At 54.4% G+C, this 24,905-nt stretch overlaps 13 protein-coding genes across 13 annotated transcripts; 9 read left to right on the plus strand and 4 right to left on the minus strand.

Moving 5' to 3' along the window:
• Positions 1-174: 174 nt before the first annotated feature.
• Positions 175-3,508, minus strand: QC761_609270 (uncharacterized protein). The gene is made up of 2 exons (XM_062881344.1): positions 2,118-3,508; positions 175-2,058 (listed from the first exon to the last, which is right to left on the minus strand). Exons 1-2 carry the CDS (start codon positions 2,139-2,141, stop codon positions 625-627), a joined length of 1,458 nt encoding a protein of 485 aa, XP_062730066.1. The 5' UTR covers positions 2,142-3,508; the 3' UTR covers positions 175-624.
• On the plus strand, positions 3,131-4,683 carry BLI3 (BLI-3 blue-light-inducible Bli-3 protein). The gene is made up of 2 exons (XM_062881345.1): positions 3,131-4,081; positions 4,137-4,683. Exons 1-2 carry the CDS (start codon positions 3,644-3,646, stop codon positions 4,554-4,556), a joined length of 858 nt encoding a protein of 285 aa, XP_062730067.1. The 5' UTR covers positions 3,131-3,643; the 3' UTR covers positions 4,557-4,683.
• DPH5 (diphthine synthase) lies at positions 4,680-5,543 on the minus strand (the record flags this gene model as incomplete). The annotated part of the gene is made up of 1 exon (XM_062881346.1): positions 4,680-5,543. One exon carries the CDS (start codon positions 5,541-5,543, stop codon positions 4,680-4,682), a length of 864 nt encoding a protein of 287 aa, XP_062730068.1.
• Positions 5,544-5,846: 303 nt separating this feature from the next.
• Positions 5,847-6,680, plus strand: SNU23 (U4/U6.U5 snRNP associated protein; the record flags this gene model as incomplete). Its single annotated transcript, XM_062881347.1, has 2 exons — positions 5,847-6,446; positions 6,555-6,680. The coding sequence occupies exons 1-2, from the start codon at positions 5,970-5,972 to the stop codon at positions 6,678-6,680; spliced, it is 603 nt and encodes a 200-aa protein (XP_062730069.1). The 5' UTR covers positions 5,847-5,969.
• Positions 6,681-6,841: 161 nt separating this feature from the next.
• ubc15 (Ubiquitin-conjugating enzyme E2 15) lies at positions 6,842-7,839 on the plus strand (the record flags this gene model as incomplete). Its single annotated transcript, XM_062881348.1, has 2 exons — positions 6,842-7,412; positions 7,475-7,839. 2 exons carry the CDS (start codon positions 6,842-6,844, stop codon positions 7,837-7,839), a joined length of 936 nt encoding a protein of 311 aa, XP_062730070.1.
• ALG1 (mannosyltransferase) lies at positions 7,535-9,681 on the minus strand. The gene is made up of 2 exons (XM_062881349.1): positions 9,163-9,681; positions 7,535-9,108 (listed from the first exon to the last, which is right to left on the minus strand). Exons 1-2 carry the CDS (start codon positions 9,368-9,370, stop codon positions 7,958-7,960), a joined length of 1,359 nt encoding a protein of 452 aa, XP_062730071.1. The 5' UTR covers positions 9,371-9,681; the 3' UTR covers positions 7,535-7,957.
• A 121-nt stretch (positions 9,682-9,802) lies between these two features.
• On the plus strand, positions 9,803-10,462 carry QC761_0098690 (uncharacterized protein; the record flags this gene model as incomplete). Its single annotated transcript, XM_062873077.1, has 3 exons — positions 9,803-9,953; positions 10,081-10,222; positions 10,405-10,462. 3 exons carry the CDS (start codon positions 9,803-9,805, stop codon positions 10,460-10,462), a joined length of 351 nt encoding a protein of 116 aa, XP_062730072.1.
• Positions 10,463-10,536: 74 nt separating this feature from the next.
• Positions 10,537-12,272, plus strand: MSC2 (putative zinc transporter msc2; the record flags this gene model as incomplete). The annotated part of the gene is given in 3 exon segments (XM_062881350.1): positions 10,537-10,611; positions 10,630-11,159; positions 11,231-12,272. 3 exon segments carry the CDS (start codon positions 10,537-10,539, stop codon positions 12,270-12,272), a joined length of 1,647 nt encoding a protein of 548 aa, XP_062730073.1.
• An 835-nt stretch (positions 12,273-13,107) lies between these two features.
• On the plus strand, positions 13,108-13,483 carry QC761_0098710 (uncharacterized protein; the record flags this gene model as incomplete). The annotated part of the gene is made up of 2 exons (XM_062873078.1): positions 13,108-13,298; positions 13,372-13,483. The coding sequence occupies 2 exons, from the start codon at positions 13,108-13,110 to the stop codon at positions 13,481-13,483; spliced, it is 303 nt and encodes a 100-aa protein (XP_062730074.1).
• Positions 13,484-14,075: 592 nt separating this feature from the next.
• CRC1 (carnitine transporter) lies at positions 14,076-15,618 on the plus strand (the record flags this gene model as incomplete). The annotated part of the gene is made up of 2 exons (XM_062881351.1): positions 14,076-14,424; positions 14,485-15,618. The coding sequence occupies 2 exons, from the start codon at positions 14,076-14,078 to the stop codon at positions 15,156-15,158; spliced, it is 1,023 nt and encodes a 340-aa protein (XP_062730075.1). The 3' UTR covers positions 15,159-15,618.
• A 304-nt stretch (positions 15,619-15,922) lies between these two features.
• QC761_609350 (uncharacterized protein) lies at positions 15,923-18,978 on the plus strand (the record flags this gene model as incomplete). The annotated part of the gene is made up of 4 exons (XM_062881352.1): positions 15,923-17,378; positions 17,433-17,681; positions 17,738-17,909; positions 17,966-18,978. Exons 1-4 carry the CDS (start codon positions 16,116-16,118, stop codon positions 18,976-18,978), a joined length of 2,697 nt encoding a protein of 898 aa, XP_062730076.1. The 5' UTR covers positions 15,923-16,115.
• Positions 18,979-19,507: 529 nt separating this feature from the next.
• On the minus strand, positions 19,508-21,173 carry GPI8 (glycosylphosphatidylinositol anchor biosynthesis; the record flags this gene model as incomplete). Its single annotated transcript, XM_062881353.1, has 2 exons — positions 20,940-21,173; positions 19,508-20,757 (listed from the first exon to the last, which is right to left on the minus strand). The coding sequence occupies exons 1-2, from the start codon at positions 20,953-20,955 to the stop codon at positions 19,508-19,510; spliced, it is 1,266 nt and encodes a 421-aa protein (XP_062730077.1). The 5' UTR covers positions 20,956-21,173.
• On the plus strand, positions 20,166-24,761 carry QC761_609370 (uncharacterized protein). Its single transcript, XM_062881354.1, is given in 5 exon segments — positions 20,166-20,404; positions 20,606-20,761; positions 20,770-21,397; positions 21,485-22,197; positions 22,254-24,761. Coding segments are annotated over 2 exon segments (2,058 nt in total). The 5' UTR covers positions 20,166-20,404; positions 20,606-20,761; positions 20,770-21,397; positions 21,485-22,162; the 3' UTR covers positions 24,277-24,761.
• Positions 24,762-24,905: the final 144 nt, after the last annotated feature.

Genomic DNA, 24,905 nt, shown 5'->3' on the forward strand with positions numbered 1-24,905 from the left:
ATGGTTAATAGGCCTTTGAAGATAGTCGGAGGGCCTATTGATGATACCTGCGGAAGCATGCGATATAGGTTAACCTACTTTTGTGTGCCAATTATTTTGTGGTGAGGGTGCCGGTCCAACTTCCCACCACTTCATGGCATCTTTCAGAGGTTCACTCTTGGCTACACTAGCAGTCTCCATTCTTGCTAACGATATAGCATTCATCGCTACCCCAATATATTGCAAACGAAAAGAAAAACTAAGTACAAGACCACCTGAGTCATAATAAATGCAAGCCAGCAAATACCTAGTCATCAGTCTATGGGGTATCAACAACATCAAACTTGTCAGGCACCGCCCTGTATCATAGGCTTTGTTTGACCCCATACCTACCTGTACACACACCAAAACATAAAGGCAAAACAAGATATAATGTAAGCCTCTGCTGTGACCCGACACTTTGCTAAAACTCGATGAAAGCTGTACAGGGCCTTCCCAGCTTCCTCGTTGCTCGAATCCTACACGACTCAGTCGTTGCTCTCCAGCCACCAAGGCAATATTAGTATGTCGTATGTCGTTCCCAAATCGGAGGGGAAACAGAAAAGTAAAATAATACAGTGATGAAACCAAAGAATTTCTCCTTCATCAATAGTCGTCGTCATAAGGGGAGTGCATCATCTGACAATGGTGGCAGACGAGCTCCTCAGGGTCGTATGTATCCATGTCTGGATTCTCATACTCTTCCGGGAGGATTATGGTGCCAGTGGTGCGGTCAAACTCAGCCCATACTCGCTCCTCGCTATCCCTGCTCACCGGCACGCGCTTCCACAGGGTCCGTCGGTTTTGCCACGTCGTCTCCGGTTGCCCTTCTTCTGCGGGCACAGCTGGTATTTTGACCGTCCCGTGGTGCGAGTGATGGCCGTGGTGACCACCGCCCATGGGGAGAGAAGATCCGTTAGTCTTCTTTTTGCTCTGCAGGTACTCCTCAGCCAGGACCTTCCAAGCCCGGACTGCTCTGGGCTCCCAGTCGCCGTCCGACTGTTTCCGCACCCTGTTGGACGAGACATAGGTAGAGTCCGACTTGAGAAATAATCCGTCGTCTCTGACCATCCTGACAAGATGACTTGCCATATCTGAGCCCCACTGACACTCGGGGATGCCAGTTAGCTGGAGCTCCTTCAGGCTCATGGAGAGGTCGTGGCCTGTCAAGGCGTGCATCTCAACTGGAGAGGGCGCGGTGAGGAAGTCGGAAGGAAAGTTGACCAAATCGATCCTCAGCGACTCGAGTGCGGGGAGCAGACGAGGGCGCGGCTGGGTGGTGTCATGATCAGGATCGAAGGGTGGTCGCAGAACGGTAAGGAAGTCGACAACCTGAAGCCATGTGTAGCTGCGGAATCCTCGTCGGGCAAGGGTATTGTCATAAACACGAGGGATTACTCGAAGTCGGAGGGGATTCCGTGTCGGGTTTGACGTCGGGTAGGGCGCCCTATGCTCGCGTTCGAAGTCTTCGTCGTAGTACCTAGCAGTGATCCGCATCGTGATGTGCGTTATCTGTTTGCGGTGCTCGAGCCCAAGGTTTCGGAAATTCTGGAGGGCAAGGCAATCGGTAAAGACAAAAGTGTTGTTTCTCCACAGAAAACGCTCTCCTTCATCGTGATAGGCTTTGCACGTGGCAAGAAAGTTGATGGCGATCTGGGCCTTAGACATCTTCTTCTCTTCGGGGAGGAGAACATGGGGGTTGAGCTTGGACAGTGGGTCGATAATGGGTTGGCTGCTTGTGAGTGAGTACTCAAGAATGTACAGAATGATCTCGACCGGTAGGCTTGGCAATCGCTGGTCAGACCTCCCACTGCGGGAGGAGCGGCGCGCCGCCTTTAAGTCGGCCCAGGTCCCGCGAGAGCCTGTTGGGTCGTTGAGATCTAACGTCAGTCGACGGTCCCACGAGATACCATTCTCCCGAAGAAGCTTCTTGAGACGCAGGTTTTCTTCAGCAAGTCGCCTGTTCTCTTGCCGCGCAGGGTTGTTGTACCACGCTTCCACCTGCTCTTCATTATCGCGCAGCTCAAAGGGCGGCACGAACTGGAGCATTGTCAGTCAGAGTGTCAGTCAGGTTGCGGGAATTATCGTACAAAGCTTACATTTTCTGTATCAAAGATGTCCATGACGACGGCGACGGTAGACTATATTGCGGAAAGATACGGTAAAGATGCGCGAATGAGAGGTGGTGAAGTTCGGCGATAAGCGTTCAAGAGGGAGGAGGACTGAGTGATGGTGGGATGATTGGGTGAATGAGTTATGTCCCACGTCAAATCCCCGCACACCTAGAAGAAAAGTGCAGAAGGCTCGATAAGAACAAACTCAGCGCCGGGCCCCAATCATGGAATTGCGGTTTGGTGTGGGAGTTATATGCAAAGCTTCAGAACTTGGGATGCGCTCAGGGGCGCTCCGCGGCGGTTGGTAAAAGGCCGGGGACCTCCGGTGAGCCGTGGCCCAGATACCACAAGCAGTCGGGACTCGAGCGGGATCTGAGGCAACAGAGTCCAGTTTGGTTTCCTGTGTTCACGTCGAGAAGGGGGGGACAAAGAGCGAGTAATGGGTAACGGGTAATGAAAAAGACAGAGAGATGCCCTGTTGGGTGGATCGTTGAGTTTTGCGGCTGGTGCGAGGAATTTCGGTCGGGTGGCCCGCCACTCGCGCCGAGGGGGTAACCTAACCAACGGCCACACTTTGGCAGCTGCTTCTCACGGGTGACGGATTCGGGTGAGAGAGACGATTTACCAGAATGATTTTATCGCGATTGGCAGCGCCGAAGTATCGATGAAAAAGTGGAAAACAACAACGGTAAGCTTCGGGTGGAGGGGGACCAGTCGCAGTCGGGATCTGGGGGCGTCGCGAGCTGTAGATGTGGAGACAAGAGTGCAGCCCCACTTAAGTTTTAATCAACCGTCGGATTCCTTTTTGGGAAGCCACCTTGTGGCCCCGAAGGGGGCGATGAGAGCATCGTGAAGTGAAGAACCTCCAGATGGCACCATGTTTGGTAAGGTATCGTAATCCAACCTGGAATGAGTCAGGATGTGGTGAGAGATACATATAGAACATCTCATGATCCCGTGGATGATGCGGAAGAGTATTGGAGTTGAACAGTGCCGTCAGTATCGAACAGTGCAAAGACGCTCGCTGAGCCAATTTGCCTTTAGACTGGCAATTCACACAGAAATAGGGTCAGTCCGGAGCTGTATATCATAGCATGTGAAAATGGCTATCTTCGGTGTCGCCGGTGTTTTCACCTACGCCTTACTGGCGTTTGATGCTTGAATCGGAACGCCGTCGTGTACCCATAAGATCATGGGATCCCACGATGGCTCCCGAGCTGTAGGTGTCTGCAACTGACCTTTCATTCCATGCCCAATTCCGATCGATTATCATAATACCCCGAACAGCTAATTGCCCGACAAACAGCAATTCGGCAGAGCTACCATATACACAACCCACCTACCAGGCCTGAGCTGCAAGGAGCCACGGGAGCTAAGCTGCCCCTCACCGCACAGAGCTGCTTTGAGACTCAGACTGACGTCAACGACCCTTTGTGCTGCGGCATCCTCCGATTCCTCCGCCGATTCGAACGGCCGAGCCTTCCCCTCATAAGTCACAGAACGGGTGTTCGATGACGCGGTGCAATTCAGGCACCCTGCGTCTCTGGCGTCCACGGGGTCCTCTTACATCATGGCTTCAGACGGGCCATATAGGAAAGGTATCCCAGGTCAGGAGCTCTCCTTTTTACACAAAACACCACCCTAAACCTTCAAAGTCAACACACTACCCACTTCACACCGTGACCACTCCTACTACTACTACTACAACCGCACTCCTACCTACCAGATCATATTACAGCACCGCCATCATGTCCTCAGGATTCTCCAACACATCGGGCGTCAAGCACCCCGACCCCTACAAGGAGGCCAACCTCGACACCCAGGTCTCCACTCAAACTAAGCTCGACGACCTCAGCAAGTTCATGGATGCCTCCAAGTTCTGCATGATGACCACGGTCAACCCCAAGACCCATCAATTGGTCTCCAGATGCATGGCCCTGGCTGGTCAAGTAGGTTGACGCTCATGTAGCCCATCAATAACCGGATATTAACATTCAATTCCAGGAAAACGGCGGACTCGACCTCCTCTTCCACACCAATACCGAGTCAGGCAAGACCGACGACCTCGCCGCCGACACGCACATCAACGTTGGCTTCCTCAACAACTCTGGCGAATGGGCTTCCGTCAGTGGAACCACCGAAGTCATCACTGATCGGGAGCTCGTAAAGAAGCACTACAAGCCTCATCTGAAGGCCTGGGTTGGCGACTTGGGCGATGGCGTCCACGATGGCTCTGCCAATGACCCCAGAATCGGCATCATCCGCGTCAAGATGGCTACAGCTCACTATGCCATCTCGCACAAGAACATTGCCGGCAGATTGACCGAGGTGGCCAAGGGTGTGGTGACTGGCGATACGGCCGTGGTGAACAAGCTGCGCGAGATTAGCGAAGAGGAGGTTTCCAAGCTCAGACTGACTCACTAGAAGGGTTCCGGGGGCGGAAAGAAGCATCTCAAAATCTCAAGACATTAAACAGGCGTCATACGGGGAGCTAGCAAAGCTTGAGCATAGCCAAAATTGATTTTGTTTTCTTCTTTTGAAGCATTCTCAATGCTTTCCCTCATAATCAGCCTTCCATATCCTGTCCCAGTTCTCCTTGTTGACAGCAAATTCCCTGACATAGTCATGTTCCAGCTCGTGTGTCCTCCTGCCAAGCAGCACCAAACTGTGAAGCGGCCCTCCAAGCAGCTCATCGGCATCGCAAAGCTCTTTGAGTGTACCGGCAACAAACTTCTCCGTCTTGCCTCCCACCCTTGCAGCGCCAATAGCAAGACTGTCTGGCCCGTACACACCCTCCTTCTTTTCCTCCTCAACCTCCAGCATTTGACTGGCGCAAGTCCCGACGGTCATATACCTAGGTGGCTCATAAATCTTTCTCCCCCTCGCCATATTCTCCAAGCTCTGCTCCTTGACCTTGATATCCAGAAGCACCAACGTATGCAGCCCAATCTGCCTATTCTCCTTGATCCGATCATAAAAGCTCGCCGGCCTCCAATTGTCCAAAAAGAACACCATCGACACCGTCTGCCCAAAGTTGTACAGCTGCAACCCCGCCGCGCCGATGCCAGACATGATGCTCGCGTTAGGCACAGTCGCGACTCGGATGCCGAGCTCGCGAGCCCTCAGGACGAGGTCGGTGTGTGTAGTCGCGCCAAAGGGGTCGCCGACGACGCAAAAGGCGACGTCCTCCTTGTCGGCATCGCGGAGGATCTCGTCCGAGTTGGACTCGACCATTTCGCGGTCAGCGATGGAGATGGGGCGGCCGTAGTAGGACTCGAGGACGGACTGGTCGACGAGGAGGATCGAGGTGTAGGCTTCGAGATAGACGCGGGAGGCGCGCTTGACGATCTCGAGGCCCTTGACCGTGATATCGGTCTCGTCTGAGAGGCCTAGGCCGACGAGGTAGAGCATTTTGGTGGTCTGTGGGGGTACTGTAGGAGAGTGTAGTTCTAGGTGGTAAGGGAGGAGAACCTTGGTGGTGGGAGGGGAGGTGGGAAAGATTGTTTTTTTTTTTTTTTTATCGATGTTGAGTTTGATGGGTACCTTGAATTCGGTGATGGGTAGGTGAGGGGAAAGGTACCGTACTATTAGCCTACCCCGCCAAAGCTGCCCCTCCAAAATTTCCAAAGACAAGCTTTCCAGTGGTGCTCAAAACCCCCCCCTCCCCCCCCCGGTCGATGGTTGTCCGCTGTTAACCGTGCACATTGAACAAACCAATTCACGACGCGGCGCGTTGAAACTTTCAACAATCCATTTCAACAAAACCAACACTTGTCCTCGAGAATTACCACCAACCTATCTACCATCTCTAACCCGCTCGTCGCATCAACCGCCAAGATGACAGGCAAAGGCTCCGCCTACGGCCAAGCAGCCGGCGACACCGACTTTCGCAAAAAGTACGACCTCGACGAGTACGCCGCCAAAGCTGCCGCCCGTGAAGCCGCCGAGAAGGAAGAGCGCAAAGCCCGGTACGAAGCCAAGCTGGCGGGCAAGAAATACTACAAGCCCATGGACGGTACCGAGACCCTCACTGTCGCGCGCAATGCCACGCAGGACTTCTCCAAGATGGTCGGCACGACGTCTCTGGTGCCAGCCGGCGCCGGAGTCGGAAAAAGAGGACGGGGCGCTGGCTTCTACTGCGAGGCTTGCGACTTGACGTTCAAGGACAATCTACAATGGCTGGAGCACACGAATAGCATGCAGCACCAGCGGGCTGTCGGTGCGACGGGGCAGGTGAAGAAGGCGACGGCGGAGGAGGTGCATGCTAGGATTGAGGCGCTGTGGCAAAGGCAGCAGGAGTTGAAGAGGGAGCAGGTTATCACCTTGCAGGAGAGGTTGGAGGTTAGGAAGGAGGAGGAGGAGAAGGAAAGGGAGGAGAGGAGGAGGAAGAGGAAGGAGGCAGAGGAGAAGAAGAGGTTGGAGAAGGAGGCGGCGTTGAAGGCGAAGACGGACTATGGGGAGGATGTGAGGATCGAGGGGGAGCATGACGAGGATGATATGATGGCCGCCATGGGGTTTACTGGCTTCGGGACGACGGCGAAGAAATGAGTATCTTGCTCGGGGGTTTTGGTTATGTCTTTGCAAAAAGATTGGGTGGGCGAAAGATACCATATGCATGGCGTGGGCGTTTGGATTTTATTGGAACATTTGGTTGGGACTAGCGGAAGAGTAACAGGCAAACAGAGTAAGGCTGCATAACGTCCCCAATAATGAATCATTTCGGATATCTTTTGCTGAACATGAAAGCAAACAGTCTCGAGGCCCCCAATTCCGTGATGGTGGTTGGAACAGAGACCGGGACAGGGACCCCCTGTCGCCGTTTTCATTCGGGAGGCGGGGAACCGCCCGCTTTTGATCCCGCTGCTGCAAGAAGCCGCTGGACCCATGTCATCGTCTTGACACCATTCAAGTCGACAAACGCCCGGAGCCCCACGATTGCACGACAACATCAGTCTTACCAAACCAGCGTTGAATCGAACACGCCCAATCTCGTCCGCGAGTTTGACCCCGTGATTCAAACAAATACTTCCCAGTACCACCCCGCCAAAACCTCCCAGCTAGCAGGCTTTAAGCACACAACACCATACCACAATCACCACATCATCAACACCATGTCCAGCGTCTCTTCAGCAGCGGCCGCCTCCCTCCTCAAGCGACAGCTCAAACAAATGCAAACCGACAAAGACATTCCAGGCATTTCATGCGGCCTCGTCTCGGACAATAATATCTTCGAGTGGGAAGTCATGCTGATGATTAGCGACGAGTGTAAATACTACGGCGGTCTGTCTTCGCTTCTCAACCACCCCCTTATATCCCATCGCTAACCTTGTATGTGTATACAGGAGGCAACTTCCGCGCCATCCTCACCTTCCCCCCAACCTATCCCTTGATGCCCCCCAAGCTCGTCTTCCAGTCACCCATCCCGTTCCACCCAAACATCTATCCCGACGGGAGATTGTGTATTTCGATCTTGCACCCCCCAGAAGAGGACATTTCGGGGTATGAAAAGGCTAGCGAGAGGTGGAGTCCGGTGCAGAGCCCCGAGTCGATATTGCTCAGTGTGATTAGCTTGTTTGAGGATCCGAATGACGAGAGTCCGGCGAATTTGGACGCGGCGGTGTTGTTGAGGGAGGAGAGGGAGGGAAAGAGTAGGGAGTTTAGGAAAAGGGTCAGGCAGTGTGTTAGGGAGAGTTTGGGAGAGGATTAAGTTGGGATGTTAATTTTCTTGCGAAATAGCTGGCGTTAATGGCAGCCAGACAGCACAAAGCGAGAAAACCGGTTCAATCAAGCCATTCATATACTCTTCCTCTCCTGCCCTTGGAATTTCAAGAACTTTCCTCGACGAAACCCATCAACTTCCCCACTGTCCCATCCCACTCCTCATCCCACCTCCTCCTCCCCTCCTCCACGGCCCCCTTCTTCAAGTGTTTCAACTCGTTCTCCCCCTCCGGCTTCAACAACTCCCCCAGCACCCCCGCCAGCTCCTCCCCAGTCTCAAAACCCCTCCCATTCACCCCCTCCTTGACCAGCTCCCCAAAACTCTCATACCCCCCATACGCCACCACCGGCAGCCCAGCCCCAAACATGTCCACCACCTTCATCGGCAAATCCACCCCCGAAGAGCTCATATGCAGACAAACCCCCAGATCAGCACATGCCAGCAACCTGGCGTAGTCCTCAAAGGGTAGAAACAAAGTGGCAATCCTCACGTTAGGTAGCTTCCCTTCCTTGACCAGAGCATCAATCTTGTCGTCATAATACTCTTTTTGCGGTCCCTTCCCGGTGATGAGCGCCAGGATTGGGACCGCGTCAGGTCTGGCTGCGTACATGGTGAGGGCGGAGAGAAGAAGAGAGAAATCCTCGTCCGGTGTCCAGGACGTGCTCGAGACAAGAAGCTTCATCTTGCCCGAGACCAGGGCGCGGTAGTATTCCCTTCCGGAGGGGAATAATATCTTGTCTAGGGCTTCGTTGCGAGCGTCGGGGGAGAGGATAGGTTGGAAGATTGCCGCGGGCCGGTCGTGGACGGGGATCATGGGTTTGTGAGGGGGGATGCTGTAGGGGGCGGCGCGGAGTTGGCGGGCCATGGCGTTCGTCACCGTCAGGTGGTGAGAGCCTAAGCGACCGAGGTAGGTTTCGTAGATTTTGGAGAGGGAGACAAAGGGGTGGGAGGGTCCTTTGGTGGAGGAGAGGATTGTCCAGCCGTAGTTGTGCCAGTCGATTATCAGGTGGGAGTTGCGGAGGTAGGAGGTGAGGCTGGCGATGGCGAGGGTGGGGATGGAGGGGGGGGTTTGGACCAAAAGCCAGGCGGAGGGGGGGAGGAGGTAGAGGAGGAGGTAGGAGAGGTGGAGGATTTGGAAGATGACTTTGATAGGGGCGAATAGTAAGAAGGGGACAGAGGGAGGGCGGGAAGGAGGGGTGGGGAGGGGGATGAGGGTGATGTTGGGATTGGTGAGGATGTCGGGGTGAGGAGAGGTTTCTATATGTGGTATTAGTGAGTGAGACTGGCGGGTGTGAACAGATGAATACATACCGAGATATCCTATAAGCTTGACTTTTCCTCCATGTTTGGCGATGCTCAGGGCATGATATGTCATGCGGGGACTCCTCCCAATATCACCAAGGACCAGAATGTGAACTGGCACCCCCTTCCCTGTGGTGTGTCCATTGTATCTTGATGGCTTCAGGACGATGTAGGCTATTAATAAGCCCAAAAGGACAAGGCTGATGAGCCCTGCCATGTCTGCGCTGTTGGCGTTTGTGAGCTGTTGGGTTAGATTCACTTCCGCCAACCGATGGCTAATAGTGACCAAGGCCAAGTGGCATCTGTCGGTTTCTCAAGTGTTGGCTGAATTACACTTGTCTGACAACCCAACTTACATCAGCCAACGATGGGCCCCGTGTGGTAAACTGACAGGTGCCAGTTGAACTGTCGACGTTGAACCTCAGCCTCGTGAAGCCAGCTGTGTCCTCAGCATCAGCCCTGCGTTAATAAGCTTAATTAGGAAGCTGAGATGGAGTGTGGTTGGAGGTGTTAGTGATAGGTCATGAATGTGAGACTTCATTAACGCAGATTATCTGGGTGGGATGGTCGCGGTCTGGGCTGCATCGCGATGCATTGGCGGGGCCGGGGGTCAACACGTTCGCAGCCACTGGACCAATCAGAAGCCACAATGTCCGTGGACCTTGATAGCCCTCTCCACCAGCCCAAGCCCGGCTCAGGGGTCAAAAAGGGAAGGCGGCCGTGGTGTGCAGCGAGTCCAGCGACAGGGAAAGGGAAGGTGGAGGGACAAATCTGGGGCAAGCAACAGCACGACATTCACCGTCTGGAAACACATCAAAAGTCCAGGCTGTCTCATCCCATCTCCTCTCAACTCACCCCCCGCCGCACTCTGACATATTGACATCTCTCTCTTCCCTGATCCTCTCTCCCAACAACGTGTGAAACCAGCGCGCCACCGTGTGTTGGGCTGTCCAGTGAGCCAGTGCCGTTCGTTTATCAACCACGGATACCAACAGTCCAATAACCCAAAATCCGTTGCGATTGCGGGTCTCGAGACGTCCCACGACATCATCGGTGGCTGCCCCTCGGAGTAAGTTTGCTGCATTGTCTTGCTTTTGGACGCCTTGAAATAAATTGAATTTTCTTGTTGACCGCCAAGGATCAGCTCCCCTGGTGATTTTGGGGCGACGCCTGATCGAGATTCCCGCCTGACGAGCGACTTTTCCCATCGATTCCCCATTCGCCATCCTTCACGATCAAAAACCGTTGCAGCCCCGGCGCAACCCCTCCCCGCGACTCCGACGTCAACCACATGTCCGCCAGCAGATAGCACCGGGAGTCATTGACGCTCCTCTCACTCTTTAATCAACGACACACAGTCACTCTCGACGACATCTTGCTACCATGACATCGACATACGCCTTGCCAGCGACAGCCATCCATCAACATCATCCTTCCTCCGACCACGGCTGTTCGCATTCCCGTTCACATTCGCACTCCCACAGCCATGGTCACAACAACGGCCACTTACATAGCACCTCATCACTGGGTGGACTGAGCCCGACTCGAAGCAGGAAGGAGTCCAGAGCTAATGGCGGTCACTCCCACAATCGCAGCCAGGATCATGACATCAACCACACCAACCACCGAGCCAACTCGAGCGTCCCTAAGCCACTAAATCTCGGGCCGACGTTGAGTTCCAACGCGCACTGGAGGACCGAGTCGACACTGGGAGGCAAGCCTTTGGTTACACCAACCAGCGCCAGCTTCGACGCCGCCGGGATATACCAACCGCCGGCTTCCAGAGTGCGCGCCGATACACGCTCCCACGACCACTCCCACGACCATGACTACGATCACGGACATGGGCACAGTCATGATCATGACCATGGCCACGGTCATGGCCATGATCACTCGGTGGAGCGGTCAAGATTCACAAAGTTCTTGCTACCGCGGATCGCGAGGTGGCCCCTAGTCCATGCGGTGGTAGTGGAGAAGGACTCTCGCCGAATATTCTACTTTATGTCGTATGTGCCATCTCTTGTCCCCCTTTGCTATTATGCTTTCGGTTCGCCGACTAACCATTGCCGCTGTGCAGACTCAACCTCGCGTTTATGATGATCCAAGCATTTTACGGCTATGTCACAGATTCCCTTGGTCTGTTGAGTGACAGCATTCATATGTTCTTCGACTGCGTGGCATTGGCAGTCGGCCTGTTTGCTGCCGTTGCGAGCAAATGGCCACCGAGCGAGCGGTTCCCATACGGCTTTGGCAAAATCGAGACGTTGAGCGGTTTTGCCAACGGTGTGTTTCTGATTCTCATCAGCGTCGAAATTATGATTGAGGCGTGTGAGCGCATGATGGAGGGCAGGGAAACCAAACGGCTTGGAGAGCTGTTTGTGGTCAGCACGCTGGGCCTACTGGTCAATTTGGTGGGCATGGCGGCATTCGGGCACCATCATCATGGACATGATCATGGGCACTCTCATAGTGGTTGTGGTGGACATTCGCATGGTCACGATCACAAACACGACCATGGCCATGATCACGACCACAGGGATGAGAAAAAGGATGCCCACGGTCACTCGCATTCGCACTCCCACGACAACGAAAACATGTACGGCATCTATCTTCATGTGTTAGCCGACACTTTGGGAAGCGCGGCTGTTATCGTATCGACCATTCTTACACACTTTTATAAGTGGGCTGGCTGGGATCCTCTGGCCTCTTTCCTCATTGCTCTCCTGATTTTGCTTTCGGCGCTGCCGCTGGTCAAGTCTTCGGCAAGGAGGTTACTGCTTACGATTCCACCCGAGATCGAGTATAACTTGCGCGATACCCTGTCTGGAATCACAGGTTTGAAGGGTGTGGTCAGCTACGCGGCGCCCAAGTTTTGGATGGATGACCGGCACAGTGAGGGCGGGCCGGCGAATAAACTGCTCGGTGTCATGCACGTTGTGGCGGGCCGGGGCATGGACATGGAGGACGTGCGGGATCGTGTGCGCAACTACCTGCTTGAACACAACATTGATATCACGTTGCAGGTCGAGCGGGAAGGGGACACAAGCTGCTGGTGTGGCGTAGGACGGAGTCCGCTCTCCCAGGCTCACAAGTCGACAAATAGCATCAGCATCTTCTAGGGAGAGGGTGGGGATTTGGTTTAGTCGATGCTCTCTTTCTGTTTTGGTCCGTTTTGGTCAGATGTTGGCTGGTCTGGATTGGAGTACACTGGGGCACTTTTTTGATATTGGAACCATGGCGTCGTTTCTCTTCCTCATTGGTTTTTGGTCCGAGGAAAGATAGGGAGCATGGCTCACGCACGCTTAATCTGGGAGAGGGCAGAGGAGGTGTAGTCCGTATCAGAGAAGGAAATGGTGTACATGGCATGCATGCGTTTACTATCGGTCACTTGTATCTAGCGGATCAATGGATTACCATGATCACTTGCTATTGAATGTTGTGCCTTGCTCATGTCAACACTGTTAGCATCATCGCCTGGGAATAGGGTTGAATATATACCATCGCGAACCCAAAAATGCCCTTGGCTGACGCATTTCACATGCAAATCCCCAGAGAAAAGGCTTGGCGTGTGTAGCTCGACCCGCGCTTGGCGTCGGTCGAGACATGCCCCTCCACACACCCACAAGACTTCAGGAGAGAATGAATGCAGGTCACACCTGAACTCAACCGAGAGCCATTGTTTGGCCAGGGACGCAGTCATCCGTCTGTCCGATGCTGTGCCCTCAGGCTGGCAGACTCGAGGCTTATTCTAACGGATGACCTTTGTCAGAGGATCCATTCTGCGAATTCAACCACTTGACCGAATGATGCCCCTTCCATGCTACCGAGGATGGCATACATACATAACCAGGGCACAAAGAGCTACCCCACGCTCAACCTGGCAATCTGTCCCAAAAAGAATCCACCTCCAGAACTGTGGGAAAGGGTCCCCTCCTCATTCAATGGCGACGCGGAATGGTTGGGGGACGGGGGAGGGTGTACATATACAGCAACGCGGACATAAGGGCCGTTGTATTCTCGGTTTCATTTTTTTTGCTAAAAGTCGATTCGTGGATGGGGGTGAGAGAAATAATGACAACCGACGACCGAGGGAGGATAAGGTCAGGCTGTGTGTCTGGGGAGGTGAAGCTCTTTGCGGGGAGAAGGTAGATTCGCTGCGCTTGGCCTATAATTAGCGGATAGCTCCCTCTTTAAAAGCCGCACTAAGATGTGTTGTAGACTTCAAGTGCCGTTGGCTGCCGGCACAGGAGAGAGAGGCATCACGGAAACAGGGACAGAGAAGTTTGCGGGATGTTCTACAAAGGAGTCCAACCGCCTAGCTGGGTCATGAGGCTGAGGGAGAGGGAACTGTAATTCCCTTGTGATCACTGCCCAGGGAACATCCCACCTTTCTCCTGTCCACAAAGGGGAGGAGAGGTGAGTGTGTGGCCGCTGTTCGGTTTGGCGGGGCTCCTTTTTGCCGAGGTTCTTGGGATCCGGGGTGTGGGTGACGTCCGTGGCTGCTGCAAGCGTGTGTTCCGCGCAAAGGGCAGCTTTCTCTCTCAAAACCACCTCGTTTGCGCCGATCCTTTTTTTCCCTTTCATTCACGTCAGTTTTGCGCTCAATTCTCTTTTTTTTCCTTTTCCACAGCGTCTCTTGCCATTTGCCTGCTTTACCCCCTCCACAGACTCTGTTGTTTAGGAACAGACATACACAGCCGACAAGGACAACCCCTCCATATCTCAAGAACAGAACAGACACACGCGACAGTCGGAACACCAGACGAGGTTTCTTCAGAAATCCGGTGGAAAATCAGGAGTGCATAAGGGTCCCGAAAGTCTAAAGTCTAAACAAACCTTCAACAAGTCCGGATCTCCGTTTCCCGGTCCCTCTTCTTCAGCCGTTTCTCCTTCTTCGCCGCCACTTTCCACAGCAACCAAAAATGTCGTCCACATCCCCCGACCAGAAGCTCCAGGCTGTCCTCCCCGACGCCGTAGCCGATAAGATCCCCCACATCCCAGAAAGCAAGGAGGAGCTCAAGGCGGACGCCAAGGCGGCGGCTTCGACGGGCTTGGCCCAAGTACGGTCGTTTGTCGCCGGTGGCTTTGGTGGTGTCTGCGCTGTGGTTGTCGGTCATCCTTTTGACTTGGTCAAGGTCAGGCTTCAGACTGCTGAGAAGGGGGTGTACTCGAGTGCGATTGATGTGGTGAGGAAGAGTGTGGCCAAGGATGGGTTGAAGAGAGGGTTGTATGCTGGTGTGAGCGCGCCCTTGGTCGGTGTTACGCCCATGTGTGAGTATTCCCTTTCATCTTTTTCTCGGAAGCGCGAATGCTGATTTGCTACTTGAACAGTCGCCGTCTCCTTCTGGGGCTACGACCTCGGCAAGAGCATCGTCCGCTCCACCTCTACCGTCAGCCCAGATGGCAACCTCTCCATTGCCCAGATTTCCGCCGCCGGTTTCTTCTCCGCCATCCCCATGACCGCCATTACCGCCCCCTTTGAGCGCGTCAAGGTCATCCTCCAGGTTCAGGGTCAGAAGCAGCTCGCCCCCGGGGAGAAGCCAAAGTACAGCGGCGGCATGGACGTCGTCCGCCAGCTCTACCGCGAGGGCGGTGTCCGCTCCGTCTTCCGCGGTTCCGCCGCCACCCTCGCCCGTGATGGTCCCGGTTCGGCTGCTTATTTCGCTGCGTATGAGTACTGCAAGCGGGCGCTCACCCCCAAGGATCCCGTCACTGGCGAGGCCAGCGGCAAGTTGAGCTTGACGGCTATTACCTGCGCTGGTGCCGCTGCTGGTGTGGCCATGTGGATTCCTGTCTTCCCTATCGATACGGTGAAGAGTAGGCTGCAGACTGCGGAGGGCAATGTCACGATTGGTGGCGTCGTCAAGGGCCTGTATGCCAAGGGTGGTTACAAGGCCTTTTTCCCTGGTTTCGGGCCCGCGTTGGCGAGAGCGGTCCCTGCTAATGCGGCGACCTTTTTGGGCGTAGAGCTGGCGCACCAGGCCATGAACAAGGTCTTCAACTGAGGAAGTGATGTAAAGGGGAGGGTATAGACAGGGAGGATCTTCTTATTGGTCTAGGCATCGTGGGAGGGGATTTGTAAAAACTGACTTTTGGGTTTTTGTTTATCATACCTTGTTTCAGGCGGTACTTTCTGTTCAAAGAGCGGGACAGGGAGTCTTGGGTTTTGTGGCATTGGCATCTGGCAGAGACATGTACTGTGTTTTTGTTTTCTTTTCACTTTGTTAGAATGTCAGGAGGATAGAAAGGGGATGTGAATCGCAAGGGTACAATGACATATGATACGGACCTTTCGTGTTTTGATAACCAAAACCATATATCAACACAAAAGGTTTGAATCGTACGCCATTGTGCCCTCGGGATTCACACCCCTTTCTATCCTTCACCCCAAAGTCGTAGGCAAGAAAATAGAGACTTGTACTGCGAAATAAGGCCTTTCTGAGATCCAACATCCTCACATTCACACACTCACCAATCATTTCAACCATGATTTTCATATACAGCATATCCTCACGAAGGGGGACAGATCGGGTTAGGGTTAGATAACAGTTGCCGTGTCTGGTCCGTGCATGTAAGTCAAAAAAGCCCCTCGACTGTCTTCGGACAACTCAAAGCATCAGACGTCAAGTCAGGGAGACTGAAAAAGCTTTAGGAAGCAGTCAAGATGGATTCCACATTGAAAGAACCCCCAAAACAAAAGGTAAGCACCTATCCGACTCCGCGTCCTCCTTTACTTCGAAGCTAGCTGTTGCTGGTGAGGGCGAGTTGCGCTCAGTGCACTCTTCACTCTGGGCAACTCAGCAAAGCTGCATCTCTTATGGAACTGCCGACCGCAACCGTGAAATCAAGCTCGTCCATTTCTTCCAAGCGGAAAGATCTGATTCCCATTCATTCTGCTCTCCTCTTTTCACCCTTTCATCTCTGTCTTGAGCATTGTTGTTGGTTCAAATACAGACTTCATCATGGCTCCCACAACCGACGAGAGGGGTGTTCCCATTCCGACCATCGATCGTGATGACGAAGGTTTCCCTCCTTCTCCTACTTTGGGAGCCTCTTCTCTGGACCTCAGATCAGCTATCCACTCACCGGATGTCTCTGCCAAACCCACCTGCAATCCTACCAGCAACCCTTCCTCCCCAGGAGTTGGTGCAGATCTAACCTTTTCTAAAAAGTATCTTCCCCTTCGGGAGTTGACCCTCAACTCGAGACCCTTGGTCAAGCGGGCCATTCAGTTCTCATGCGATGGCGACCTAGCTGTTGCTGCTGACGATTCGGTCCATGTCTTTGTTCCCGAGTTTCCAGATCTCACCAGACGCAGGAAGAGGATCGCAGAGGGAGGCGACCCGGAGTCTTCGGATGAAGAGGAAACCAATGAACAGAAAGGCAAGTACAACCCAGAGACGTTTCGGACGCAATACTCTGAGGGTAGCAAACACATGCCCGTCTCTTTTCCACCACTCGACCCGCGGATCAACAAGGAGCTCTATGATGCTGAAGGGATGCCTTTTCCTTACGACAAGACTTCTGCCCCGTCCGAGCCTCAGGGTGTTGAGAAGGACACAAATGGTCAAGAGGATGGCCGAGATGCCGGAGATGGTGATCAGGCCGACGGTGTCGAGGGGGGCGACGATGACGACTGGGAAGATGACTCAGACGATAGCAGTGTTGACGATGACCCAGCTGGCGGTGGTGCCAGACTCGGCTCCAATCAGCCATACGGCGCGGGCTCTGGCCCGATCACCAGTGTTGGCAGCAGCATGAACCACGTCGTCAAGATCAGCTGGTCGCCGTCCGAGCTCGGGGTCAACAGACGCCCGATCCTCGGCATTCTCACCGGAGCTGGGACGCTCGCCATGTACGGCGACGGTGACATGGCCGCGAACGTGCTCGGCAGCGCCAACGGGTACATGCTGCAGCGCCGTGAGCTCGCGTCCTGGCTGGTTCTTTGGGGCGTGGGCGAGCGGATGATGGTGCCCGGCCAGTCGCCCGCCTACAGCGAGTACATCCGTACGTTCGCCTGGGCGCAGGAAATCGGCCCTGGCCAGGCACTGCTGGCCACGCTGAACGATGCCAAGGAGATCGCCATCATCAGCGTACAGACAGTCGTGTATGTGGAAGAGGTTTTGGAGAAGGGAAGGGCGGTGGGTGGTCCTGCCGAGAAGACGGTCTGGCATGTCCGTGAGCTTGTACGCTTCAAGGCGGAGGGGCCCCATCTGCCTGTTTCGGTAAGCTGATCGAACTGGGCGGAGAGTTTATGGAGGGCTAACACCAGATGACAGACCATGGATCCAGACTATGTTCCTTGCGGCACCTCCTTTGGTCTGAGCTTTGGTCCCTGGCTTGAGGATGATGGTGGACGTACGTGTGTCCTTGGATATCTCGACCGGAACTACGTCGGCTTCCGCAAACTTCGCATCGACAAACCGTGGACCAGAGGCCAGTTGCCCAAGCTTCAGGTTGAGAACAAGGACACCCACGGCCAATGTGTTCATCTGACCACGGACGGGTTTATTGAGTTTGAGCAAGGGGTAAGCCGCTGCCGAGACGGCCTGCGTCGATGTCTCTCGGTACTGACGCCGTATAGATCTTTCACAAGGGTGATATGATAGGCTGCCGGGGAATGATTTCTACAGGCTGGCATCCTGTTCCGTTTGAGGTTTCCCTCGCCGGTGGAGCCCCGGCTGAAACGGCGAAGCACAAGACGGGCGTCTGCGGAACCACATACAACCTCCAGCATTGCGAGAACCCCATCATTGGTAAGACGTTCAAGTGTGTATCTTTCGTCTGGGGTTTGCTAAGTCTTGCTATGCAGATATGGTTGTCCACCCCCCGCCTGACCCGGCCAGACCAACTCCGACCCCTCTGTACACCTTGGTTCGCTTGTCTGCCACGCCCACCACGCCGAACTGGTATGAGACCAACGTCCCTTCTGCTCTCGCCGCGGACCCCAGCAGTCCTTACTTTCAGTGGGCTAGCTCAATCCAACAAAAGCTGGAGGTATTGGTCCCAGCCGACATGTACCAGAAGCGTGCCTACGGTGCCGACGACAGCGATTCGGATGAGGAGTCTGACGACGGCGTTCTCATGGAAGATACCCTTGAGGATGACGAAGGCGTTAATTACACGGGAGAAGGACTCACGGCTATCGATCTCACCACGGATGCTAATGTCGCCAGGGAGGTCAAGGTTGTCCCCGAGGTCCACCCTCATCGGTTCCGTTTCCACGGTCTTACCTTGTCTGCTGGCGGCGGCGCCTCTGCTGTCTTGGTTTCTGCCCACAGCACGCAGCATCCCGAGCGAGGCGGTTGGCACACGCAGCGCTCGCAGGTCTTGTTCAGCTACAAACCTCGTCGCGCCTCGAGCCGTTCCCTGAGTATGTACATGGACGACGACAACCTGAACTTTTCCTTGGTGAATTCCATGAGCACCGAAGGGAAACTGTTTGAGTATCTCTACGGCGGCGGCCCCGACGTGCCAGGCGTGCACTACCCGCTGTCGTCGGATCCCCGACACGCCCATGTTGCTCAGATCTTTGCTCCTGTGGTTCGGAACCAAAAGTGCGAGGTTTGCGGGGCGGCCGTCACGCAAAGCATGAGGAAGGAGGACCTGGTTGGGTGTGAAAAGGGGCATTTCTTTGGCATTTGTGCTCTGAGCGGGCTGGCTGTGCAGAAGCCGGGTATGACGCGGAGCTGCGGGACATGCGGGTTCAAGACGATGAGGCCGGAGATTTTGCTGCAAAAGGTTCCCGAGGATATCAAGGAGGAGGTCAAGGGGGTTATTGGACGGGGGAGCTGCATGGCCTGCTCGGGCAAGTTTCTCAACTAGTAGTGAGCCGGGGGGGAGGGGCGGTTGGTAAACTGATGATGGATCCTGGCTTCTGGGACATGGTTGATACCCTGATAAAGTTGGTGGTGCAGCGGTTTGTTACTCAGCTGAGGATAGTCTGTAGTGGGTTTTGAACAGGTATAGTGAGTACAGTACCAGCAAACCTTTCACATTGCTCGGAACATGAACATGATGTGTGGTGGGACATGAACGTGATGTGTGGTGATGTGCAAGGTTGGGGGCATCACTGCCCCTAAAATGAATTGTCAAAACATGGCTGGCTAACTATGATGGAGCAAAGTAACAAGACGATGTGAAACCAGGTCGTTTACCTGTAATGTATGTACATGGACCCGAGTCCTTCTCCCTCTCTCTCCGCGGCTCGACCAATTCAGGGACTTCGGGCCGTGCTGTTTGGTGAGGCGTGTAGGCTCACAATGGAACCCAGTAGGTATTTCTCACCAAAGCTCCTAAAACCCAACAGGGAATTTTTCGTTGCATGCAGCAGCTCAGGATCGACCATCCAACCTCATACCACACCCTCAAGATACGACCCCAACCCCCAAAGTGCCGCACACCCAGCCAGCGCCGTCGCGCCAACAATCTTCTTGGTCCACCAGTTATCATCCGTCAGGGGCTTTGCAACCCGCTGAATCTTTCTTGGCTGTTGCTGCTTCTTCCCCGTCTTGGCCGCAGAGGCAGTAGCATTCCTCTCGGCAGCCTCCTGCTCCTCCGCTCGTGTGTGTAGTTCCGCGATCGTCCTGCTCAGCCTGACCATCTCCTCCTCAAACGAGGCGTTTGTCTCCCCCTTTCCGCTGTCCACCTCAACATTCTGGACATTTCCAAAGAAATCCGTCACTAGCCGTCTCCTTGCCTCTTCGGCCCCGCCCTTGAAGAGGTCGTATCTCACTCCAGCATGACTATGAATCTTCTCGTAGGTGTAACTGTCAAAGAGGTCGCCGACCGTCTTCTTGCTCGACGTGTCCTTGACCTCGGACTCGAGGAACTCAAGGTTGTAGTATGTATACCGGTCAATGACGGCGACCCCGATGTCGTTGTCGGCATGGTGGGAGTAACTCGACTGGTCGAGCTCGGAGCTGCCCGTGGCGATGATGTTGGGCGAGTAGAGCTTGCTGTACATGGTGTTTGCCTGGCAGGTGTCGATCATGAACAGGATCTCGTGGTACCGTCTCTTCTCCCACATCTGCTCAAACGCATCGGCCAGATCCCAGGCGCCAATCTCCTCCGCGTCTTGGAACTTGAGGAACTCGTTGCCGCCGTGGCCGGTCATGTAGACTAGAATGTTGGAGCGGTCGTCGGTGAGGAGACGTTTGGACCGGGGCATCTCCTCGCCTACGCGGTCGGTGAGAAGGCGGATGAAGTTCTCGACTGTGACCTCGTAGCCGCGGTAGTCGACCTCGATGTTGTCGCCGTAGAGGTCGACGGCGCGGTCGGCGTTGGAGTAGACTGTGCCTGGGAAAGCGTTGCGCGGGTTGCAGGCCATGTCGTCGGGGAGCATCAGGATGATTTGGGAGTCGGGGATGCCGAGGCGTTTGACGGTGCGGTAGATGGAGAGGACGTTGGCGAGGTGGCGGTAGTTGAACCAGAAGCGGGAGGTGCAGACTAGGACGGCCCAGTTGGAGGTGTGCTCGGCGAGGGAGGGGCCGGCCAGGAGGAAGGCGGGGAGGAGGAGGGAGGAGAGCTTCATCTTGGTGGTGTTGATGATGTTGGTGGGTAGGTCGTGGTGTTGTGGCAAATGAGTGGACGATGGTCGGGATTCTTGGCGTCTAGAGTTGGGACGAGTCTCAGGCGGATGGAAACATTGACGCCCGAAACAAAATCACCTGTTCTGGTGATATCCGTATCTGGTGGTTGTGGTTATTTTCTTCTGTCGACGTTCAACGCCATGCCATCAGTCAGTCAGCCAAGCCAGGGGGACGTTAGCATTGGAGCCGACACACGTCGCGGTCGTTTCATAGTGCCAAGGCCAATCTAACAGATGGCCAAGCATTACATAAGCCATTCCTTTCTCTTTCACAGATCTTAAACCGGGGACGGAGATTTCTCTCTGGCTCTGGGGCGGGAACACCTGTGAAACACGAGCCCAGCCCCACAAGCCTTTGTGCCCACGGTGTCTTAGCGCAACAGCGGTGCTAGGATTTGCCGAACGCCGAACTTGGGAACAGGGGTGGTTTTACCATAGCTCCAGGCCCAGAGCGGCCGGCCTCGTTTTTTGCTGCCCCAGAAGTCAGCAGGAAGAGAAGAAAAAAAAAAGGCGAGGCCATTGATCACACGTCCCGATCTTTGTGGGGAAGAGGTCGGAGCATGTGACGACGTGAGGACACTTTTCCGGCAGCCCAAGCAGCAACCAGACCGCGGGGCAACAATTGGAGAACTGGCCCCCAGTGCCCCGTACCAAGTAAAACCCTGGGAAACCACGCTATTTGGAGTGGACATCGCATGAGCTTCTTTTATATACTTACCTGATGGATACACACAAAAGCAGCAGCAGCACCTTTGACTGACATTGACACCAAGCACAACCTGAGCCCTTCACCTGAGCAGGTGCATACATCTCATAACTACCTAGCATTGCTTCGCATCGCATCACAGCACCCACGCCATTACCTACTGCTATTCGTAACCAAAATCAACCTGGAAGCCGCGCCATCAGTTAGCTGCCCTGCACGGCGGTTGGCTCGAGGAACAGGCTGCATCACCCAGCATCAGCCATCCGCGCCCCCCCCCACAGTCCAGTCCACACACATAGCCCGGCCATCGCATCGACACCCCAGCGACAAACAAACCGGCCCGCGAACCAAAACCTACAACTACAAGCCTCTCCCTCTTTCCAGCTCCGTCTCCTCTCCAACTCCCCTCCAAACACCTTAGCAGATCAGCCAGACTTCTATTTAACCAACAACGGCTCGACACAAGCCCCCCCTCTTTAGCCCATACACTATCCTGCGGCAGTTGTCGATCTAGTAACTTTATCCCCGCTTTCCCCACGGTTGCTCGACCCAGGATCCCGTCTCCAACCCCACATCGTGACGTTCTTAGTCGGCGAGAATCTCCACGGCCTCTCCGGTGGTAGTACTCATAAGGGTCTATTCTGGTGGACACTTGTCCAACGGCTTTCCACACTTTCACCTGCAGCAAACAGTCAAAACAGCAATTTATCATCATGGGGCGCCCACCGGCGTACCTGTTCGTGGTGAGGTAAGTTGGTTGCCACATCGTTTTTTTGGAGGGGACTCTGTTGACGTAGTGGTTAGACACGGGTACCGGCTAGATGCTGCCGACAAGCAGTGGCATCTCTCATCGCCGGCTCCTTACGACCCACCTCTCACTTACAGCGGTTGGCAGCAATGCAAGAATCTGGGTAGCCGAATTGCCTCGATTCTTCAGGAAAGAGTAAAGGAAGACGAGCTTGAGGCGAGGATGAATCCAGATCCAAACAGGAAGCGAAAACGGTACAAGGTGGTCTTGCACAGTTCGCCGTTTCTTCGATGCATCCAGACTTCAATCGCTATTGGCGCGGGACTGGCACAGGACTCGACCCCCTTTGGACCTCCCGATCTGGACTCGCGGCCGCCCACTCCCCCTCCCGCACTCGAGGGACGACCACGGCCACCAAATATCATTACTGACCCGCCACAGAAACCTGTCAAAATTCGAAAGTCTGTTTTACGACTGGACGCATTCCTTGGAGAATGGCTTTCGCCCACCTACTTCGAACTCATCACCCCACCCCCCGAGTCTGTTATGATGCTTGCTTCTGCCAAGTCAGAGCTCCTTAGACGGGAAGATTATAGTCACTACCCACCCTTCAGTGGCCATCACCATTCCAATTCCCAAGGTCACCTCTGGAGTCCGACAGGTCGACCAAGCCCGGCTTCACCACCTAGTGACGGAGGATATGATAGCCTTGGGAGTATGGTTACCCTGAATAACGCTTTGCCTAGGAGTCCCAGCATCGGCAGCCAGAGTAGCATAACGAGCAGCCTGAGCACGAGACCCTCTACTCCTAAAATCGAGCTCGGCGTCCACGGATACGTGTCGCCGGTGCCACACTACGCTGTTAGCAACAACAACACGATCCCACCAGGCTATGTGGCTCATGCCAAGGATGCGTGTGTAAAGGTCGACTACCAATGGGACTCCAGAGGACCCCCTCTGGACTGGGGTGATGGTGGAAACTTCCCAGAGGAGTGGGCCAGCATGCACAAGAGGTTCCGCAGTGGCGTCCAGAAGCTGGTTAACTGGTATACGACGGCGGAACATCCCACCGATATGGTGACGAAGTTTGCTTTTCAGCCTGTTAGGAGAGGATCGGATGGCACCGACTCTGAAGATGATGTCGAGACGGAGGCGGTTGTCATCATGGTGTCTCATGGTGCTGGCTGCAATGCTTTGATCGGGGCGATTACTCATCAGCCTGTGCTCATGGACGTCGGCATGGCCTCCTTGACCATGGCTGTACGGAAACCCGTGGTTCATGATGTGGACACTACCAACGCCAACGACCTGCCGCCTGTACATCAGTTGTATGACCTCAAGTTGTTTGCGAACAGTGATCACATTAGATCGCCGCCTACAACACCCAACCCTTCCCGATCTCCCTCAGTCTCGGTGGCCAGTGTTTTGAACGGTCCTCGAGGGCGGCACATGTCGTTTTCTTCAACTTTGAGCAACTTTTCCTGGAACGACAACAACAACTCCCGTGGGTCGTCGGCAAATATGGCTCTGAATGGGCTTAGAAGGACCACTTCGAACACATACAGCAGCACACCAACAACTGGCAGCAAGCTCTCTTATGGTATCAACAGCGGAGGAGGCATTACTGTTGGGAGTGGCGTCACTTCTTTCACGGCAAACAAGGGGTCGACCTTTGGGCATAGGCCGTCGATCGGTCTCTGGTCTCCAATCTCTTCTCAGCCGGAAGAGGACGAAGATGACGATTTCTTGTTGCCCAACTTTGGCGATGCGGACCGGAAGCCAGCTTCGTCCGAGACGCCAGAGCAGGTGGATGGTGCAGCAACCCCTACCCCTGTTCCTGGCACTACCAACAACCTGGATTCGTTCAACCTCTCTGTTAGTCCTAGAGGGACTACCGAAAGGATCCCCACCCCATCATTTTCTCCCGTCACGACTCCCAAGGCGGAATCGTCGGAGCAGCTCGGGGATGGGCCTGGCGGGCTGTGGGGTGGCAACGGACCCAGGCCCCCTGAGGATGCAGATCGGTTGAGAGATACCAGCTGTACAAAGAGACGATGGACTGTCACTGAGCGGAGTTGACGACTCGGGAGAATATTGGAAACACCCCTGCAATGAGCACGAGTTTGTTTGTATCATTTCCCTTTTGTTGCTGTTTTTTATCATAGCGTTGTTCAAAAATTGTCTGGTGGAACTTGAGATGAGAGAGCGTTGTATTTTCTTCTTGGACTATTCACTTCGTTGATACCTGGCTGTGAGCTATTTTGAGGACTACTGACTTGTTTGACTTATCTGTACTTTTAACTTGGATAGGATGGTGAGAAGGGGTACATGAAAAGGAGGAGGGAGCGGGGGAGAGGGATGATTGCATGGTGATGGGATTGGATAGCGAAAAAGTTTGTTTGGGATTTTGCTTGGGGTTGAATAGGTACCTAGTTTATGATGGTAGCAATATGGATGTAGTAATTATTTGCCCTTGTCTCCGCTTGTGCTGGTGGGGGGTTTGTGAGTGAGTGTGGTGAACTATCGTCCGATGTTCTGGGTGTATCTAGCCGGATTGATCTAGGGGTGTTTGATCGACGCGGAACGTGGCCGAGCCACATGATGGCAAGCCAGATCACGCTCGACAGCGGCCTTCCAGAAGACTTGTTTGTGGGTGAGTAGAAGGTCCGGTTTGGCCATGGGTGAGTTTTTTCTGAACAGGCTGAAAA

Source organism: Podospora bellae-mahoneyi, chromosome 6 (genome assembly GCF_035222275.1).
Source record: "Podospora bellae-mahoneyi strain CBS 112042 chromosome 6, whole genome shotgun sequence".
Classification (NCBI taxonomy): domain Eukaryota; kingdom Fungi; phylum Ascomycota; class Sordariomycetes; order Sordariales; family Podosporaceae; genus Podospora; species Podospora bellae-mahoneyi.